At 40.4% G+C, this 22,366-nt stretch overlaps 1 protein-coding gene across 5 annotated transcripts in view; it reads left to right on the forward strand.

Moving 5' to 3' along the window:
* Nucleotides 1–468: 468 nt before the first annotated feature.
* ZNF236 (zinc finger protein 236) overlaps nucleotides 469–22,366 on the forward strand; it is a 47,379-nt gene continuing 25,481 nt past the window's right edge. Inside the window, exons 1-12 of one of the 5 annotated variants that reach the window (XM_083746856.1) lie at nucleotides 469–624; nucleotides 4,073–4,215; nucleotides 5,054–5,218; nucleotides 5,489–5,667; nucleotides 7,727–7,851; nucleotides 10,155–10,327; nucleotides 12,029–12,172; nucleotides 14,084–14,155; nucleotides 16,584–16,748; nucleotides 17,676–17,889; nucleotides 19,247–19,519; nucleotides 20,672–20,875. In XM_083746856.1, coding sequence (XP_083602982.1) covers nucleotides 561–624; nucleotides 4,073–4,215; nucleotides 5,054–5,218; nucleotides 5,489–5,667; nucleotides 7,727–7,851; nucleotides 10,155–10,327; nucleotides 12,029–12,172; nucleotides 14,084–14,155; nucleotides 16,584–16,748; nucleotides 17,676–17,889; nucleotides 19,247–19,519; nucleotides 20,672–20,875 — 1,921 coding nt within the window. In that variant the 5' untranslated portion in view covers nucleotides 469–560. The other 4 variants (XM_083746858.1, XM_083746857.1, XM_083746860.1 and 1 more) reach the window with 4 other exon arrangements.

Raw genomic sequence — 22,366 nt, forward strand, 5'->3', positions numbered from 1 at the left:
TCCTTACTGAGTATGCTTAAAGTCTGCAGCACAAAGCCTGTTTAGTTATTCAGCATTCAAAAAGGGAAAGTTTCCCATCGGAATATGATTGACGGATGCGAACAGTTCCTTCCAGGTCACTGGGATTAGGACTGCTGCCTGCCTCTCTGCACTGGGGGCGCAAGATCTCCGTACCCCTCATCGCCAACATACGTTACAGTAACTTAAGCTGCCACCCTTCTTCCTGTTGCCGACCGCATGCTATTTATTGCGGGCACGACGCATGCGCTTATTTCTCCGCCGCCGCCTCCCGAGCCGCGCGTGCGCGCTAGCACCAGCCATTTTTCGCATGTGTTTTCCTGCCCCTCGCTGGCCGCGCGCACCCCTGTATGTGGGCGCGCGCGGCCGCTTCAGAGGCGCGTTCTGACTTTTCACCCCCCCCCCTCCCCTCAAGAGTTCGAACCGCCCAACCGCCTCTCCCTCCGCCATCGTTGCGTGAGGGGTGTGTGCGCGCGCGCGCACGCGCGCGCGTCGGACCAAAGGCACAGGGGAGGGGGGAGGGAAAGGGGGAGGGGGCAATCATGCCGCGGGGGCGGCCTCCAAAACCCGGCGGTAGAGAAAACACCAAAGCAGCCACCGAGTCAGGTAAAAAATAAAAAAATAAAAGAGGAGGAGGCGCGGCCGGGCTCAGCAAAAGAGAAAAGCAAGAGCAAAACAAAACGTCTCCGGGCGCCGGGCTGAATCCCTCACATCGCTCGCGCAGGGTGAGAAAGGCACCGCGAAACAATCCGCCGGGCCTCGCATATAGTCCCCGGATATGGAGGAAGGCGAAGGAGGAAGGCCGGGCCTATTGTGCGAGGGACTTAGTGTGCGGCCGGCCCTGTGCGGAATGATACCGAGCTAACTCCGCGCAGCCGGAGGCGGAGGAGCGCATGTTGCTACCGCCGCGCGCGCTTATAAATCTATATATAGAGGGAGGGAAGGCGAGATTCTGTCAGAACGGGCGAGGGAAGGGAAGCGGGACGGGGAGCGAGGAGGAGGAGGGCGGTGGCGTCTCCTCTTCTCCCCGTTTGAGGCGCCCTTTCGAAGGCGATCGGTGGCGCGGAGGAAATGGGGGGTTCCCATAGCGGGGTGGTTCCGATCCCGGGGCGAGCGATGCGCTCTCGAGGCGTCCGTGTGAAGGGACAGGCTTTTCCGCAGCCTCGAGAGGAATGCGGGCGGCGCCACCTTTGCGGGCGCTCCGCTGCAGCAGCTGCGGCGGCGGTTCCTCTCTCTGGAGCCTTGCTTGAGCAACACCCTGCCTTCACCCTCCGGTGCTCGGCGACCATGTCGGAAGGCAGGAAGGCTGTGTGTAGTAGTGGCGGTGCGGGGTCTGCTTTGTGTTCTTCGAGCTCCGAGACCCACCAAGGTGCAAAAAGGACAGGCTCTGAAAATGGGAGAATTCTGAGCCAGGGATTAGCTCGGAGTACCAGAACTCGGATGAAGTCTTAATTCTCACACAAACCACTCCGTTCCTGGATTCCCCAAGCTGACTTCATTTCAGCAGCTTAGGTAGAGAGGGAAACCATTTCGTCCTTGCAATTGGGGGTCGAACCCTTGCTGACGCTGCCCACCTCTGCTTTCAGATCCGTGGAACTTTCGAGGCCCTGGCACTCTTTGTATTCCAGTCCTGAGCCTTTTTATCCAAAAAAGCAAGGTTAGGGCATCATAGGGTACCATTGCTGCTCTTTTCCAGGTGTTGATGGCTTGGGGATTTTTGGACAGTACTTTCTGAGCAGAGGAGGGGGTACTGTTGATGTTGTGCTTTGTGGCCCGGCCACAGCAATGTTCTATTTTACTTAACATCCTATGGTAGTACCAGAGATGATGAACCAGGCTGGTGAACCTGTGGCCCTCCTGATGTTGTTGGACCACAACTCCCATCCCTTTTGGCAGCATGGCTATTGGTCAGAGATGGGAGTTGTACTGCAGAACATCTGGAGGGCCACAGGTTCACCAGCCTTGGCCTATCCATCCTTTGTCCTGAACTTGGTGGAACTTTTTTCTGAGTAGGCATGATTAGGATTACATTGAAGTATTACATTTAGGTAGATTTTGGATATAAAAGACAGGGAAACTAAATATAATATTTTCTTGCATCTATTTTCCTCCCCCACCCCTGCATCTCAAGCATAATTGGCTTTTGTTCTGCTCATCTTGCCCCAGTTCTCAAACCATTATATTTTAAAAAAAACTACTTGAAAGGTAGATATCTCTTCTACAGTTGTTTTAAAAACCAAAACCAAAAACCTAACCCATTATATAGCTTGCTGGGCACAGTCTCTGCTGGTGAAACAGCAGCAAGTTGGTGGTGGCAATTTTCTCAGATTGTGTGTTGTTTCCTGCTTCAACCCATTGTTCTAAATGCCTGCTGTGAGAGTAGGAGGAGCCCAAATCCAACTGGTGAAATAGCAGTTGGTGATGGTTTAGTAGTTGTATACCCACATCTGTGTATTGCTCTAATTGATTACTTTCTTCCACTTTCAGTATTTGACACCTTTCGCAGGTGGGTCTCCAAAAGAATCATGTTGTGAAGGGGCCAAGAGTAAACAAACCAATGGGTGTATGAAATGGATTCAAATAAGTTGGCCAAATTTCAGAGAGGAAATGTTAAAAACCCAGGCATACCTAACCATCTCTTTATGGCTGTTGTAGATGATAGATAGTTGAGGCCTGATGGAACTGGTCCTTGGCAGCGGTGATGAAGAGGCCCTGCAGTCTGCTCTTTTATAGGCTGCTGTACATTACACTTGTGGGGTGTCTCATTAAAGTTTCCTGTATTTCTGAAGCATGTTTTCCTGTATCCCTGCTTATAGTCTGAGTGTATATCCACAACAAAAGTGAACTTGTTGCAGTGTGCAGTGATAGGAGACATTTCTTCCTTAAAAACACCTCATGTTAAAGTTGTCACAGAGATGAAGTGGTGAAATCACATTGAGTGCCAGTGTGATGTATTGGTTAGAGTACTGGACTAGGACATAGGAGATCAGGGTTTAAGTCCCCACTAGCCATGAAGCTCACTGGATGACCTCGGGCCAGTTACTGTCTCTCAGCCTAACCTACCTCATAGGGTTGTTCTTAGGATAAAATGGGGATGGGGGAACCATGTAGATTGAGCTCCTTTGAGAAAAAGGTGGGCTAGAGAAATAGAATGAATTTATATTAGTACCTAGCAGTTCTGGTCTTCTGTACTTCAAGGGGAGACTGCGAAGTTGGTTACACTTCTTTTGGCGGGAAGGTTCCAACCACAAAACAAGTCAGTATCTTGTTTCAAAAACTATGAAAGAAGCCTATAGTCACATTCTACTTACTGTTTTGGGAGACAGTTTCCTTTTTGAACTTTACACTATTTTAAGAATTATTATTGGTTACAAAACACAAGATGGACAAAGTGTAATATGTACAGGTGCTGAAGTAAACAAAGTGAACAATGTGCAGTTTTTAAAAATCAGAACTAAGTTAATAACTGTGAGTACAATCTTGATACCACAACTTATCCCATTGATTTCACTGGGTTTTTGTATGCCTAATTCCACAAAGGATCAGGCTGTTAAGAATCCCTCAACACAATAGAACATAATAAACATGCAGATAGTTCTACAAATTTAGCTTATTTTTAATAGTATTGTAATTAGCATTCTGTTGCGTATTTGGGGTCTTGAGAATGGGATACAAGTGCAGAGTTGCAAGTACACCTTTCTATTTAGATTGTTCACTGAGTCAGCAGTCGTTTATTATATTTTATATAACTTCTGAAATCACTGTGATTCTATAAGAATAAATAAGAAGATTGCAACCTATGTAACCTGAAAAGTTTGTTACAAATTAAAGGGAAAAGAGTAAAGGTTAATTTGCATTTTTAATATATGCTGTTGAGAGCTTTAGGCAATGAAATAATTTATTTTCAAATTATGCACATTTTTTACAATAACAAAACTAGAAAAAAAAACATACAAAACTTTGCAAATGGTAATGGACATTTTTGAGCAGCTGTAAAATAAGCAATCAGAACAAGTAGCATGGTTTCATTAAAAAAAGTTTGTTTATTTTGTAGATGGTGTTCTAACACTGAATACAGAGAACAATAATTATACCCAGCAAGTACCAAACATCCGTAAGTGTGAGATCTGTTTTCTGTCTTTTTCGAAAGACACACAATTCCAGCGCCATATGAGGGATCATGAGCAAAATGACAAGGTGAGTATCTCAATAAATCTGAGTAGCTCTTGTGACAAAATGACTGATGTGGAATAGGTGCACAAATCTCCATTTAATTTCCTCATGAATCAAATTCCAGGGTTCTTTGTAAACCTAATTTTGAGGAAGCTTAATAACATGGAGCTTTTCTACCTCTTGTCATATGCATATCCAGGAAGATAGAAGCTATATCACATTTTGAAAGACACTATTCTTGTTTCCAGCTTAGGAAGAAATGGCTGTATTTGGGGCATAACCGCTTGCTCAAGCCACTGAATATATAAATCTATTAATAATCTAGGAAACAACAATATACAAATTCAAGCTTTATCAAGATTCCACCCTGTTTTGTAATGCCATTGTTTTAGGCAATACAAAAGATCTTAATATTATTTAAAATTCTGTTGCACAAATTAAAAATCTAGAATCATAATAAGGGAAGAAGTAAATGAACAATCATTTTTCAGTGAAATGTTTCAGGTTGGTTTTCCTCTCTTAAAGCTGAAATGTGTAAAGCTCAGTTATCACTCCAAAAATGCATTGGGTGGGGAAAGTTTTAAAGTGTGTTGGCATAAAGATGGTTTTGCAAAGACAGTAAATAAATGCTGTAATAAGGTGTGGAAAAGGAAAGGAAGGCCATTGCAGAGATTTGAAGTTTTACTGTCTTGGCAACTGGCACCATTTCATTTGGCCTTCGTTACTTAAGGAGTTTATATACCAAACCAGTGATGTTTTCATGGTGGTTTACAATCATAATGATGTGACCTCTGTCTCATATTTTCTCGTCAATGGAATTATGAAGCTTAAATATTGCCTTGATTTTGTTTTCCACAAACAGCCTCATCGATGTGACCAGTGTCCGATGTCGTTTAATGTTGAGTTCAACCTTACACTGCATAAATGTACCCACAATGGAGAAGATCCTACTTGTCCTGTGTGCAACAAAAAATTCTCTAGAGTGGCTAGTCTTAAAGCTCATATTATGCTTCATGAAAAGGAAGAGGTGACTATTATCTTCGTTTTTGAAGTACATACAGAATACAAAGATGTGGAGGGGAGTAGGGAACTGTTTTTTGACTTGCAAATGGTGTCATGCTTAATAAATTCCACCAAGGATTTTTTGACGTATGTGTGATCCTGATACCAGATTGTTATAGACAATTTTTCTACCAGCAAAGGATTGAAAATGCTTAAAGTGATGAAATGTTATTATAAAGTAATGTATTTTTATGCCATTTTAGAAAAGAATCAAACCAGTTTACTATCTTTGCAGAATCTTATATGTTCAGAGTGTGGAGATGAGTTTACTTTGCAGAGCCAGCTGGCCTTACACATGGAAGAACACCGTCAAGAATTGTCTGGAAGCAAAACCCATATCTGTAAAACCTGTAAGAAAGAGGTTGAGACATCTTCCCAACTAAAGGAGCACATGAAAACTCATTACAAAATAAGGTGAGAATAGCTAAACAACTAAAGAACAAGTAGGTTAAAAGCCCAGTAACTTCTCTGGCTGACCCATCATGCTTGCCTTCCTTAGAAACTCTAGGATGAACACCCATAAGCAAAAGTAGGCCAACCAGATTTCACGCTGATATCTTAACTCAGGTAGCTATTGCCATGAAACATCATCCTTATGCCTAGGTGAAGTTCCACGTGAAGCACAACAGTTAGTAAAGCTGACAGGGTTTTGTTATGCATCCTTCCTTCGTTAATTCAAGTGACTTTTCGTATTGTTGCTTAAACTCTGCTAAACATATCAGGAATATTTTATTTCAAGCGGAGGCATTTTGATTGGCAAGAATACTGTGGAGGAAGATAAATGAGCAAAAGTAAAAATTATGTAGGAAAGCAGAACATCAATTCAGTAACAGGGAGCTGTTTATAACTAATAGGTAAAGGTACCCCTGCCCATACGGGCCAGTCGTGTCCGACTCTGGGGTTGCGCGCCCATCTCACTTAAGAGGCCGGGGGCTAGCGCTGTCCGAAGACACTTCCGCGTCACGTGGCCAGCGTGACAAGCTGCATCTGGCGAGCCAGCACCAGCGCAGCACACAGAAACGTCGTTTACCTTCTCGCTAGTAAGCGGTCCCTATTTATCTACTTGCACTTTGACGTGCTTTCGAACTGCTAGGTTGGTAGGCGCTGGGACCGAGCAACGGGAGCGCACCCCGCCGCGGGGATTCGAACCGCCGACCTGACGATCGGCAAGTCCTAGGCGCTGAGGTTTTACCCACAGCACCACCCGCGTCCCTAGGTTTATAACTAATACTCTGACTTAATTTTAGATGTGAAGCTGCTTAGTGCTCTCCACTCAATCCCACTTGTGGAAATTCTGTACATACATTTCTGCTGTGCCTAAGGTGTAGGATTATGAAGGAGTGTGTGTACGTGTACTTCTGAAACAAGAAGTACACACATATATTTGCATTTTTATACTGTGCACATGACCTGTCTGACATATTCCATGTGTGAGATGGCAAGCACCCATCTTAAGTTTTTATAAGCACTTGTATTCATGGTATTTATTTATTTCATAAAATTTATACACCTCTTGATTGTAAAAAACTTCAAAGCAGTTTACAAAAGATAAAATAGTAATACCAAGAAAAAAAACCAGCACCAAACTTTTAAAACATAGAAAAGTTAAAATAACCTCAACTTTCTAAGCATGTGGGTGGACTTGCCTAAACAAGAACGTGTTTAGCTGTTACTGAAAAAAGTACAGTGAATGTGCTTGCATGATCTCAATAGGCAAGAAGTTCCAAAGTTTAGGAGCTGCCACAGAAAATGAACAAGTCCATACAAATGTGGAACAGGTATGATGTGGCTTCTGTAATAGTGCCAATGCTGCCAGTTGGAGGTTGTTGATAGGGCACATGTGGGGTAAGGCAATCTCCTAGGTAAATTGCTCCCAAGTTGTTTATTTAAATGTTCACGGCTTCATTAATCAGGAGATAACTGCAGTGTGTTTGACAGTAATCAAGTGCCTACTGGGTTTCTTTTGTTGTCTGTGTTTGATACGGATTCAGCTTGGAAAGTTTGTAATGAAGCCATAATTATGGTTTGCCCTGTACAGTTATACCTCAGGTTGAATGTGCTTCGGTTTGAGCGTGTTCGAGTTGCGCTCTGCGGCAACCCGGAAGTAACGGAGCGTGTTACTTCCAGGTTTCGTTGCTTGCGCATGCGCAGACGCTCAAAATGACGTCACGTGCATGCACAGAAGCAGCAAAAAGTGATGCGCACGTGCACAGACGTGCCATTGCTAGTTATGTTTGCTTCTAGATGCGAACGGGGCTCCGGAACAGATCCCGTTCGTATCTAGAGGTACCACTGTATTGTTACCAGTAAAGCATCTACAATACTGTATACCTGGCCTTCATTTCTAATTCCAGTTCTCTGTAGAACCAGAATTAGTTGGGATAATGATGGTAATCTGTTTACCTTTCAAATGAGGTGATAACATTGCAGTTGAATTCATCATAATATTTAACTACTTAATATATGTCTACAGGGTATCAAACAGCAGGTCATACAACAGAAATATTGACAGAAGTGGGTTTACATATTCATGTCCACACTGTGGAAAGACTTTCCAGAAACCAAGTCAGTTAACACGGCATGTTCGAATACACACAGGTAAGGTGAATAAATCTACAGAGATGTGCATTTGAAAATGTGTATAGACTTTAGATAACCTAATGAACACACACTGCTTGCTTTTGCTTCCCTATATAAACTTTTTAGTTAAATAGGAGAATTGAATTCCTTTCAACTGTTGATGCTAATTCACAAAAGAAGATCTCCAGCTGAGTTGGGAGGTTCAGAACACAGCTCAAGCTATTCCAGCTTAACTCTCTCATCTTCGGCTCAGCTGGGATCCAGTGGACTGAGCCCTAGCCAGGCAGATCTTAAGCTGGTGTAAGCCCTAAAAAAGGGATGTGATGGGACCTGAATTATGCTGGATGTTAAGCAGGTTCAGCTCAGTCACATGACTTGGCAACCTGGTGTAAGTTAAAAAGGGTGGCGTTAACTCAAACACTATTTTGAAGGCTTGCTTTCTCGCTACCAGGCATAAGGTGGCTCAGTTGTCTGGTGGATCATTACACTGGTTTAACTTACACTGGCTTGTTTTATGACAGCTTTTAGTGTATAGGATTGCTCCCTCAGTGTGAAATGGGACTTAGGAGCATAAATTGCTGTATGGACATACAAATTATATGAATGGGGTCAGCTTGTAGTAGATGCCAGTTTTTGTTGAAGTTTTATTTGGAAAGAGAGCAATGCGCAAAATATTAGATGTTCAAGGTTCATTGTTGTCCTGTGCTATGTGTACAGCCTGTACAACCTGGGCCATGGAAACTGACTCAAATACATCAATTTGCTTGTGTCAAGTTTTACTGAAATAACCTTGCAGTTTCCCCACTCATGTTACTGAATGGAATAACGAACAGCTGTTTCTGGGTGAACAGCTTGCTTCTGCCTCTTCAAGTTTTGTTGACCTTTTAACTTAAATTTTCATCCTCTTTCCCCTGGCGTTTATTCTCTCAAGCTGGCTTCTGATGCACATTGGCAGGCAAGCTTAATGCAATCATTTTAGACCGTATGGCATGTATATATTGAAATTCTGTGCGGATAAGCTTTAATTAGTATTCTGATATTTGGGATGCCCCTAACTATCAAACATTTTGCACATTAATGTGTATTAAATAATTTTAATGAAAGTAAATTTAATTCTCAGAAATACGGAATAATATTTTTACAAGGACCCCCTTGTTATATGTGAAATGTAGAAAATGGCCACAAGAGGTCAGCCTTGGCCCTAATTTAAGAATTAACTATTTCAGTCCCTCCACTACCACCCCATGAAATATATTCAATTTTCAGGACTTAAGTATATCTTGAGGAGTTAGATGTTTAAATCAATGTAAGAGAGATGCAAGCTCCTAGAGCTCACTTTAGATTGGCTTGAAAATGACCCCAGGTATTTTGTTGGTTATGGTTTATCAAAGCAGTCCCTATGCAAATAGTTGGCAATAGTCTTCTCCATCAATTAGCAGACGTTTGGTTTGGTTCCCAAATCTCATACTGCATATTTGCCTCCACAAAACACAAGAAAGTACAGAACCTGAGAGAAATACATCTGCCCTCAAAAGTCACAAAAATAGGCAAAGCCCTCCCAGCATTAAAAAGCCCCAGCCCTCCCAAGTGACAAATAGGCGAGACCTCTGTTGTCTACCCTAAACGTCACAGACAAGTAAAACTTGCTGATCCACGCCAAAGTCCACACTAACAGAAAAAAACACCAAATGCCTCTCAAAAAGCTACAAACTAATATCGTCCTTTAAGAAACAAGCAAAATATCTCCTCAAAAGGCAAAAACCACATTCTCCTCCCCAAATCATCCCTGCTAACCAAAAAAAAACAAGCAGGCAACCCTCCTCCCACCAAACGGGCAGAACATCCTTTCCATTCCCCAAACTTATGAAGTAGCAATGCTGCCCTGCTCTCTTCCTTTATTTGCTGAGAGGAATGTCTCTGGGACCAAATGGAGCCTTGATATATGCTCCGTTTGTTTATTTGCCTTGAAGAGTTCTATTTTTAGTCATTTAAGTACTTGGTAAAATTATGGAAATGTAATCAAGTATTTCTTAGCAGTCGTTTAATAGAAGCATGAGCCCCTCATTTACTCGGTTACAAAGCAATATATTTATGTATAGTTGAGAAGGATGATCAGACAAAAAATTACAATGTTTAGGGGGCTATTTTATCTACAAATGTTTGCTAGAGGAAAAAAAATACGGTTTTCCAGTAGAGTATTGTAATCATTGCTCTGTTTTACTGTACTGTTTTATGCCAAATGCATTTAGAAATTGTTACAAATGAAAACTCATATTTCTGTTTTATGTGTGTGTGTATAAATACAATTTTATTTTTGTTAGGTGAAAGGCCATTTAAATGTAGTGAATGTGGAAAAGCATTTAATCAGAAGGGGGCATTGCAAACCCATATGATTAAACACACCGGTGAAAAACCCCATGCCTGTGCCTTTTGTCCTGCAGCCTTTTCTCAGAAAGGCAATCTTCAATCACATATTCAGAGAGTTCATTCAGAGGTAAATAGCACAGCTCATTTCTGTTATTGGCTACACACTTTAAATGGCAACAGGTCCTGAATTAACATCTTCATCTATATTCAATGCCTGCAGTTTCTGAAACATTCATTTTATGGTCTAATACTAGATGGAGGAAAAACATTTGGGGTTTTTTTGTTTTCGATGCATCTGTATATTTCCATGGAATTGTAGTAGATAATTTTCGGTCAGATTTTTGACTTCTTTCATGAGAAGTTCTTTCTTTCTGGGGAAGGGAGGAAATCCCCCCCCCCTTACATTGTTTTTACACCTGCCCCTTCCCCCTTTTGCCCCTTCAGTGCAGCCACTAACAGCTATCATTACTTGCCCCCTTGTCTATTAGATTCCATATTGTCTACACAGTCACCCTATTTTCATCAACCTCTTCCAGACAGGAGAGGAGAAGGACTCGCTCTGCCTGATTGCTGAGCAGCCTACTAGGGGATATCGTCGTTAGAAATATTGGTGGATGATAATAGTGAAGTAGCAGTGATAATGGCAGAGTTCAGAAAGGATAAGATGAGGAGGTGTTCCATTGAAAGGGGAATGGAGATTTAAGCGTGAAAGGTGTACAAAGGGCAGAGGCAGTATGAGTTCCAAAAAAACCATCTGTGAAATGTCACTGGTAATAGTGCTTAATATCAGCTGTAGCAGAAAAATTTATATAGCTCCTTCTGGAGCACACAAAAGCAGTTGTTCACTAAATAATACTCCCCTGATGAAGAGCTACTTTAGGGCAAAAGTAGAGATGCTAGCAATGTTTTCCATTCTTGGCCTGAATATAAGCTTCAGAAGTTTGAAGTTTTTATCTCAACGAAGAGCTGAGCATTGCAAGGTTCCCAAATCATTCTCCTTAGACTAAAGGCCAAGTTAGAAAGAATTCCTTACTTAAATAGTCACACTTGAACCCTTCTCCACTTTGAAATTTAAACAATACTTTACTGTCCAGGGTAGCAGATTTGGAGCACTCTAGAACAGGAGTGAGAAAGTGGAAGTTTTTTCCCTCTCTCCCTCTCCCATGAAGTAGGTTTCCCGTGGTCCTTCAGAATGTGGTTCTGACTTCAAAAGTTGTATTGGCTTTGAAAAGAAGCTGAGCTGTTTCCAGTTGTGGGAGTTAAGTAATTGAGCTTACTTTCTGAGCCACTCTGACACAAGCTAGATGGAAGTCTCATCACTATTCAAACTTACTAGGTTTTATAGAATGTTGAATCATCTTTTTTATCCTATTTTGATTTGAGCTGCCATCCTCTTTGTGCTACACTTCCCTGCTCCTACCTCCCAGGTGGCTCCATCTCTAATCTGACACTTGCCTGCTTATATTTTATGCCCCCCCCCCATTTTAATCACAGCATTTATATGAGGTACTAATTAATTTACTTAGTTTCAGCTACCAAACAAGCAAGCCCATTGACATTGTTATTCGTGGTTCAAAGAGTTTTCCATTTTTGGGGTGAAAGATAGTGTTCATTTGGTGAGTGGGAATAATTATGACATGTACAATGCTTAATAATATGGCTGGGCTTTTCCAGATCTTTAATGCCTTGAGTTCATCTGTAATTCAAATTTTACTGCACTGGTAGCTGGGGAATAAAACAGGGCTAAGGCGATGCTGGCTATAGTTTGTTGTGGTTGTAACTGCAAAGTTTTAAGACTGAGCATTCCTCTCCTCTTTTGTTCCTAAAGGTGAAGAATGGCCCTACATATAACTGTACAGAATGTAGTTGTATCTTCAAAAGTTTAGGCAGCTTAAATACTCATATCAGCAAGATGCATATGAGTAGCACACAGAATACGAGTTCTACTACAGAAACAGCTCCCTTGACAACGGTAACCTTTACATTCTCATCTCTTTTGGTAAAGGGAAGCAGGCTCCCAATGTCTTTGCTCTTTGAGATAAATATTCTGTTTGTGTATGTGTGGGATATGTCATCACACTTCCTTCTAGGTGAGGCAAAATCCAGCAAGAATTATTTCCTTTAGGTCCCTCTGAAATTAATGGTTTTGCAACACCACAGTCCTCTTGGGCAATGCCAATTCATTTCAGCGAGGCGTGCCTACAGAATTGCCAAGTGAACTGTGCCATTGCCTTAATTTTTCTTTTTTAAAACAAGTGAGTCATAGATTCTTGACAAGTAATTCATTAATTCATTGCCTGGTGTCCATGTATTGGGGATGTGCACTTTTGATCATTTAATCTTGCCTTGTAAAGCTTGCTTCCCCTTCCTCTAGATTCATCTGTGTATAGAAGATCCAGTACCTTAAGCTTTGTGCATCTGATGAAGTAGGCTCTTGACTGTGAAAGCTCACAGTGTTAGCCTTTAGGGAGCTGCAGGAGTCGTTGTCATTTTGATACAAAAGATTTAACACAGTTACTTTTTTAAAACAACTTCAAAATGTTTATTTTTTTTAAAGGACTGTTTTGACTTTCAGGTATTGCTGTTTTTCATTATTGGAGAAATGTTGGTTTTGTTTGGACCTCACCCTAAACCATATTTAAAATTAAACTATGTTTTAAACATGAACAAGTAGCATACTGGAGCAGGCTGCTCAGTTGTCACTTCTGTGATCCTCTGCTACTCCTTTTGTGTGCCAAGGAAAGAACAGATTTGAGGTTGGCTTCATGATGTACAAACATAACACTTGTGGCTTGTTTCTTGCAAATAAACTAAGTGGTAAGCCCCAAACAAACTGGTTTCTGCTTGTGGTTTGGTTTGGTGAGAAGCAAGTCATGAGCATTGTTTCTCATATAACACAAAGCCAGGCGGTGGTTTGTTTCCCCTCTCTTCCGGTGTGCTAAAGGAAGGAGCAGTGGAGGAGTACAGTGGGGGCTTTTGAGTACCATGCATTATCATGCTTCTTGTTCATGTGAAATCATAGCTGTGAATCAATACAGTGCTCAGACTATTGTGTTAAAGTCACACATTGCCTTTCTCTTTAATATTCATGTCAGATGCAGAATATTTCTTCCTTTCTAGCTAAAATGCACTTAGGGAGAAATCCAGTGCACTAAAAGCTGGCCCAAAACCAAGTTACACCAGATCCAAACCCTGTTCAGCAGCGGGGCTACTGCTTTGGCTGTACTGAAGCCTGGCAGAGGGAAATCAATCCTTTAAACTAGTGTTCCATGCTGGTTTGCCAGGTCATGTGACTGAGCTGAATGGGCTTAGGATGCAGCCTAACCCTTCTCTCTGGTCCTGCCCCTGCCACACCCCTTTTAGGGGCTGGTTGAGTCTGAGATCTGCTGCATCTTAAACTGGTCATTGTGGATATTGACATAAACTGTCCCCTTAAGGAAACTAATTTAAAGAAAAGAACATTGTGAATTCAAAAATTTAACAAAACCAATTTTATGCAGTAATGTCCTTGTGGCTAAAATAAAAGGAAACAGCTAAGTGTATACTTTAATTTGATTAGCCATTATCTTGCTTGAGTTTTAATAGATTAGTTACCAGCAGTTGCCCTTATTCATTTAAGTGCCACTTATATCCAGTAATCAGGTATATGCTAAAGAGGAAAATCAGGGTTTTGTATCTTAATTGCTAGAAAAATAATACAACTGAAGTAGCTGTGTAAATTAAAAAATGTGATTTAAGAATATGTTTTTCTGTGTAATTGAATACTTTTTTTAAAAAAAGCATTATACTGTTTTGCTTGATATTAATTGGCAGTGGCAGTATAAAATTTTAGATTTGCATATTTTATTTTTGTACAGTTAATGCTTCTATTCTTTTTTCATAGGATTCTGTGGCTCAGCCTCTGACTTTAGCAACAGTTAATTTGCTACAGCCTGTTGATAATAAATGGAAGAATGTGAGTATTCTAATTCTTAGCTTAATTGTGTTGCATTGTTATGGTAAAACATATCTTGCAAAATTTTCCACATTGTGGATTGTGCTACAAAGTTTATTACATCTCCGTAAAACAGTTCAAAGATGTTGCAAGCTACTTTACAGACTTCAAAGAACTTTATGCTGTGCGTTTCCACCTTAGGACCCTATTTTAATCATTTGTAAGGGTAATTTTTGTGCAGCTTGCAAGAATAGGGGATGATAATTCAGTGGGAAAAGAATGTCGTGATCCTGTTGCCAGGGTTCGCAGAGTGTGCACTTGCATGGTGCATGTAGTCACACAATAAGGGCGATTCTCTCATGGAATGGGGCTGAAGCCAAACCTAAATAGGTGGCTAATGCTGTCAGAGTCAGTATTGTATGCCGATTTTTATTTATTTACTTTCAAGTATCTATACCACACTTCCATAAAAATATAGCAAGGTGGCATACAACATATAAACAAGGCTATAATAACATCAGCAAATACTTGTCGGTAAAGAAAGAAAGAAAGAAAGAAAGAAATGTTGCAAAGTTCTGTCTAAACATAGCTTTTGAAAGATATCTAAATGAAGACATAACTTCTGCTGAAGATTAGATGGGAGCTTCACAGAACAGGGCCTGCCACCAAAGGCTCAGATCCTGGAAAAGAACCTCAGGAACCTCAGGAATGTTGGGTGTGTGCATTGTGGTGGAATAAGAGGTTGATGCTCATGTAGCTAAGATTGTATAAGAGCATTTCTGGAATGGGGCCAGTGTGCTTGGTGTGAAAGTAGAAAAGCATTGCTATTGCTAGCTTTTTAATACTTATTGACAGGGTGGATTTGATTTAAATCAGATTGATTTAAATCACGGTTTAAATCACTAGTCAGTAAGACTTGATTTAAATCTTTCTCTTTTTTACAGAAAGACTCATTCTTGCTGATATAATCTTAATATTTACAACCAGAGGACGGTTTCATTTTTGTAATAATAAATTTTCAGAGTAGTTTTTACATTTATATCAAAAATTACTGATTTGGTTATACTGTTAGAAATACATAGATAATTATGAAATTATTGTGAGGTTTAATAAGTTAACTTTATATTTGGACAACTTTTCTGTTGTACTTTATTGGAAGGAGAAAAATAATCATTTCCTTAATTACAATTTAAACAATTTATTTAACTAAAGCAATAACATTATAGCATATATATCCATGTTTGTTAACTGATGTGGTTAAACGTTTTTTGTTTTGTTTTTTAAAAAAACAGACTGAGTTTTAGTACACATGAAAAACTTAAAACAAAACCTTATTTCCAGATGAATAGCCTTTGGACTATAATGTAACTTAAATAGAAAACTATCTTTAGAAAGATTTTTCCTCCCAACACATTTTATTTTAATACTGATTTTTATCCACCCTGCTTATTGATAAAAATTTAATAAATAGATATTCAAAATAGATGCATCTGTCCTCTTTGAACTTCTTGAACTTTTGTTTGTGTATCCACCCTTACAGAAGGATAATTTTATAATTTAAATTAGACCTGTAAATTGATATCTTATCGCCTCTTTCGTAGTTATTTTATTTTTATATATTTCTATATTTTGCACTTTTTCTGCAAATATTTAACCAGTTGGCGGATTAATTGGTTCCCAAAGGGGAAGAGCATGCTAATATGAATGCACAACAGAAATGAATGCTGGATGTTATTGTTGCAGTACCTTGGAAATTATTGGCTTGCAAGTTCAGTTTCATACTTTCTCATTATTCCAGATATTGTGTAGTTAGAAATGAACTGGTCTTTCAGACTTGACGTTTATATAGGGTAATAAATTAAGGCTCATTATTCATTAATGTACATCCTTTGGGGGCGGGGACCATATGTGCATTTTTCTAGATAGCCCAAGTTGCTTGAAGTTGATCAGTACATTCATAGTGGTAGTTGAACTAGAACTTTTGAAACCTTTTTTGTATTGACCCAGCTTATGTCCAGAAAGTAAATGGTTGAGCCTCCATAGCTTGATTTTAAGACAACAAGGTTATCTGTACAGTCTTAATTTCACGTCTTTCATTAACACAAGTTACAGCCAGATCAGTATCGTGCAAAGCTTCAATCCTCTTATGGGCATTCTACAAACTTTCATTTATTCATTTATAACTAAACCTTTTCTGACTGGTAACAGTTTGTTGGAGTATTTTGCTCGGTTGTTATATGATCCACACTGGTTTTTCATTTGTTTCTGAATGCTATTCATGAATGACACTTTTGAAATACTTGCTCTTAATATAGGGATTACTGTACAGTACATAAGTAGGCCAGTCCTGTAAAAAACAACAAACAGTTACATTCCAAATGTTTTGTATTGTTTAATTCCTTTACAAATGACATTTGTATATTTAAGACGACATCTCTTTTGTCAACAGACAGAAAATCCAGTAACTTCAGTGGCAGGACATCAAGGTCAGCAGTCTGTAACTGACGTCATTCAGCAACTGCTTGAGTTGTCAGAGCCAGTGGAAAATAATCAGTCTCAGCAACCTAGTCAGCAACTCAGTATGGCTGTGGGAATAAACAGAGACATTTTGCAGGTAGGGTAAAAAACTATTTTGGAACCTTACCTACTCTTTCCTAAAATTTAGTAGGCTGGGTGGGGTATGTCTTCCCTATACTGCGTCAAATCACCTCTTAACTTCACTCTGCTAGATTGTGCTGGGAGCTGAGAAGAGTCACATGTGGAGAAAAGAGTACTAGATACATTAGGCTATGGTGAGTGGTCCATGACTGCTTTCATCCTAACACAGTAATAAAGGAGTGGATGGTCCTCCAGTTGTTAGACTTCAGCTCCCATCAGTTCCAGCCAGCATGGTCAATGGGAATCGTAGATCTACAACCTCTGAAAGGCTTCCCATCTCTGCCCTAGTGTTTGCTGTGTTTGATTCCCAGTAGCTGAGGTAAACATAGAAAATTACTGCTTGATGCAAGACTCCTCTGTCCCTAGAGCATTCTTGAGGGAATGGCAATAGCAACTGCTAAGTACTTTTTCCAGTGAGCTTCATTCTCCATTCTTCGGTGTCCAGAACAGTCAGCTTTAATAAAAAAAGAGGTAAATGTAGGAATTTTGTTTTTTAAAATAGTGGCATTATATGACAATTTTTCTTTTAAAAAAGCAGTGCTAATTAAACCTGGTAAAGCTGTAGCTTTTTGCAAACAGAGAATGTTCCTCTAGTTTGACAAAATTCCATTGGGTAATGGATTGAAATTGTTAGGATTTCTGCTCTGATTTTCTGAAAGAGAGGATGCTGCATTTGTTAGATTCTAAATATTGCTTCTAATATAACAAGTGACCGTTGACTTCAGATTTTTTTTTCTCACAAGTAAAAAAAAAAGTTATCTGAAGACTTCAAAATAGTCAAAATATAATTCTTTGTATAGTTGACTTATTGCATTCTTGCCAAAACCTTTGGTCACGTATTTATGAATCATGCGCTCAGTTTAATTCATTATGTTTGTCTTAGCAAGCCTTGGAAAACAGTGGGCTGTCTTCAATCCCAGTTTCAACAAATGCAGACTGCAGTGAAAACAAGACTCCTTCAAGTCAGGATGAAAATGCAGAAGTTCAGAATCAAGTCAACACTAGCAATCCAGAACCAATTAAAGAGCAAGAAAATCCAGAAAAAGTAGAGAAAAAGGAAAAAAGAGTTCTGAAGAAAAAATCCCAGTTTCTACCTGGTAATAATGAAATTGTTCACTATATAATACCATTTATTATTGTTTATCCCATCCATTTTTCCTTCTTGTCACCATCCCGTGGAACAGATACTGGGTCCTTTCAATTCACTAGGAGTCAGGTTCTTTGAAGACAACTTGGCTGGGGATTGGACCAGGATGCAATTTCTGCTTCCTCATTGGAGCCAATCTCTTGTCCTCTTGGAGAATCGGGTGGAAGATTAGATGGGTGAAAATATGAGGTTGGGTGTAGTTTACCAGTCTTGTAAACTTAGTCCCCTTGTCCTAGAAGTCCAGGAGGGGTGAGTTGATCACATTCTGGGTTCTTGGTCTTGCCAATGTGTACCAGGGACTAACTCCTCATAACCAGACACGACTCTAATCCCAGTATTCCCAAGACTTGGGTACCCTAACTTTCTGGCTAGAAAAATTCCAATCTCCCTTTTTCCATGAGAAGGTTAGGTAATTCTTGCACTGTGCAGAACAAATAACTCTTAATGTGCTCTTCACATGTAGCAAAGGATTCAGACCCATTGTAACCTCAGTTCCCATGTTCTGGTTTTTCTTGAAGATGGGCTCAAGCAAGGTCTTAAGCTTGACATTCTCAGTGACAACTGACAGACTATTTTTAGCTGGTGAGGTCCAGTAGGTCTCCTCACGTCCTCCTTAGGGCTTCCACACATCTCCCCATTGTAAAGTAAATATAATCACCAAACATCTCTTAGAGGTGTTCACTTTTTAACTCTTAGTCAAGACTGTATTCCTTGTAGTTATTAACTCACAGGCTAGTCCTCTGGCCAGACCTTTTCTTAGTTTCTAAAACCAATTCCCATTTCCATCTTACGCTCTAAAACTAAGCATATTAATGGAACCGTTAAAATCTTACCTGTGCAGGACACATGCCCTTCAGTCAATTCCCCTCCGTTTGCCACTTTTGAGGAGAGTTATGACACCTTAAACTATCTTACCCATAAAAAACAGTGCTACTTGAATATTCTACTCTTTCCAAATATATTAAACACCTTCTCTTAATTAATACATTTTTCCAATAGAATTTATTTAGGGCAGTTGATCAGTTTAAAGAAAACCTCACTGTATAATCTAGTTCCATTTATTTCCCGTTGCTTGTTTTATTTTAATCTAATATTGTGATTAAAGCTAGTTTCTTGTACTTACAATTTTGTTTAAATCTGAGAAGAGCCGTGACTAAAGGGAAATGGAAGATGCCTTCACTTTGTTTACCATAATTTAATATTGAGTCTCCTTTTCAAATTCTGACTTCTCTTTCTGAGACTGTTGTATTAATAGTATTTTAAGTAGTAAAATGTGTACTTCTGTGATCTCTAAAATTATATTTCAGGTACCATACGTGAGGAAAATGGAATACGATGGCATATTTGTCCATATTGTTCTAAAGAATTTAAAAAGCCCAGTGATCTAGTGAGACACATCCGCATTCACACTCATGAAAAGCCATTCAAATGTCCGCAGTGTTTCCGGGCCTTTGCTGTGAAGAGCACCCTCACAGCACACATTAAAACACATACCGGCATTAAGGCTTTTAAGTGCCAGTACTGTATGAAGAGCTTTTCTACCTCAGGAAGTTTAAAAGTGCATATTCGCTTACATACAGGTAAGCTGTCACATTTATCTTTTCGTAATACTGAGAGAACTTCCTTAGGAATCGGAAAGTCTTACTGAAAGTTGCTTATGTGCCTTTTACATGCAGGACATTTTATCTGATTAAATAGCAAGAAATCTGAAAATATTTTTCCCTCAGTTTGTTTGTTTTTTTACAGTTTTAATCAGTAATATGAAAAACTTCAAATATTTTCGACTTCCAGGTTTGAAATCTTGCCAAGTTCTCACTTTAGCAAGGGATGTTAATTTTTTTTTTTTTAAATGTCAGGAGCTTCATCTGCATGTCTATTTTAACCAAAGCAGGGTGAGGCAGTGAAATTGTATTGACTCAACCCACATTGCCTTCATGCGCACTGTTCATAAAATTTTACAGAAGAGTTGCCATGTTATTCTTTTGCAGAAAATACAACAGAACTTTGTTTTTGCTTATCCTCTAATTTACTAGTCCTTAAGATGCCGTAAAAGTAAAACTCTTCATTGGTTTTGGCTGTAATATATAACTGATTCTCAAGTGATTTTCACCTTAAGTTTCACATGTATTAGCCCAATAATGCATGATCCTTAAATGACAAAATTGGGACTATAGATTGACTTTATATTGCATGTTATGTATGGATAACATGTGGTAGAAAGACAGATGGATGGATGAAATTTTGGTGTTCCACCACAGATTGGTTATATGTCAGTGTTTGACTGGGACAGTAGTTGTATTTAAGATGTGATTTGAATAAGCATCCTGTAACATGTGCAGTATTATTTAAATGTGGATATTGCCAGTGCTGTACTATGTTGCTTTTGGATGTGTATTGCCACCCACGGTCAGGTGTAACTCATCTCATTTAGCTATGTTTAGGTAGAGCTGGATTGGGTAGTAAATGTTTTGGAGCATGGAAGAGGAGCAGGAAGAAGTGTGCAAGTTCAAATATTGCATATGAACTCAGTGTCCTACACCGGTAGGACATCAGTATCACACAGACTTTATTTCGCACAGACTTTATCACACAGACATATTTCACATGCTGAATTATGTATAGAGGCTGTAAAGGGGAAAGTTTCTAGATGAGGTCAAGAAATACATTTACTCTTTCGTCTTGCTTTCGAAGCTGTAGAATATTAAACACATAATACGCTATTCTTTTTTTAGGTATTAGACCTTTTGCTTGCCCACACTGTGATAAAAAGTTCCGAACTTCTGGTCACAGAAAAACACACATTGCCTCTCATTTTAAACACACGGAACTAAGAAAGATGAGGCATCAGCGTAAACCTGCAAAGTTTCGTACAGGGAAGACAAGTGTTCCAGTACCTGATATCCCTTTGCAAGAACCTATACTCATCACAGATTTAGGTAAAGTGTGCACAGTATGATTTGCTTGCATAAAGTCTTACTTTTTAGCTTTAGAATAAAACTAAAAACCAGGATTCCCGGTTGACCAAAGAGATGCCTGAGGAAAATGCTTGTTGATTGTGTTTTGATGGTCATTACTGTGAAAGCTGTTATGTAATTAGGCATGTAGCTTACTTTGTAGTCCTCTGAGTCATTGATTCGGTTAAAGCAGTGTTTCCCAACCTTTTTTGGGCAAAGGCACACTTGTTTCATGAAAAAAATCTCGAGGCACACCACCATTAGAAAATGTTTAAAAAATTAACTCTGTGCCTATATTGACTATATATAAAGTAACTCTCTTTAATAGGAATCAAATAAACACAAATAAAGTATTTTATAATTACTTTATTATGAAATAGTAAGTAAACAGAAATATGAAAAATTATAAAATACTTTATTCAGTGAACCTGTGAGGGCCCGCCCTTTGCGGCAGCCGATTGGCTGCCGCCGTGGGCAGTGAATATTAATGATGTATCATTTTTGTGCTTCATGCTGTGGCCACAGACATGTGATCTGATGGTGAATTTGGGGTGACCCAATGCAAAAATCCTGAGAATCCCTGTGGATCCATGTTTTGTAACCACATTTTTGCACCACTGCAGCCCCAGGCAACAGTGGGTGCGTGATTTTTGGAGGGCAGGCTGTAGCCATGGACATGCTATGTGATCTGTTGGTGAATTTGGGGTGACCCAATGCAAAGATCCTGAGGATCCATGTGGATCCATGCTTTTAAACCACATTTTAAGTGGGGAGGGAAGGAAAAACACAGAACGGACAAGGAGCACGAGAGGGGTGTGCAGAGAAGCAGCTGGCTAAGAATGCAGGAGAGGGGTATAACGGGGAGGGAGGAAAGGAAGGCAAAAGTTTTCCCTCACCTACTCACCCAAGCCAGCCAGCTCGCACGCTCTCTCTCTCTCTCCCCCTCCTGCCTGCTTGCCTGGAGGGGAGGGGCTTTCCCTGCTCTTTGTTCCGTTTGAGCAAGCACAGCAAGGAAACAGAGGCGGGTGAGCAGTAAGACCCTGAGGCAAGTGCGGCTTGTGCTTGCTCAGCAGCTTCTTCACGGTGCTCCGCGGAACGGTGTTCTTCATCCCGCCGGCGGCGGCTCCCTCTCTTTCCTCTCAAGCAGAGCGGCCTTCCTGCTCCAGCCGCGCCTGCGCCTGAGGAGTTTCGAATCTGCCGCCGCGCGCAGGGTGACGTCACGGCCGCCGCCGGGCCAATCCGCCTGCTCGGCCCCGCCTCCCTTCTTCTCGCCTCCCTCACGAGAGGAAGCGCCTCCCTCGCGCACGGCGGATGCAGCCTGAGCAGAGTCCCCTCTCGCTTAGAGCAGTGTTTCCCAAGCGGCACACGAGGCAACGTCTCGCGGCACACTAGTGTGCCGCGGAACACCGGTTGGGAAACACTGGGTTAAAGAGACATTTTGGATAGAGCACAGTGTCTGCTGCAGTAATGTAG

This window comes from Podarcis gaigeae (genome assembly GCF_964106915.1).
Source record: "Podarcis gaigeae genome assembly, chromosome: 7".
Lineage (NCBI taxonomy): Eukaryota > Metazoa > Chordata > Lepidosauria > Squamata > Lacertidae > Podarcis > Podarcis gaigeae.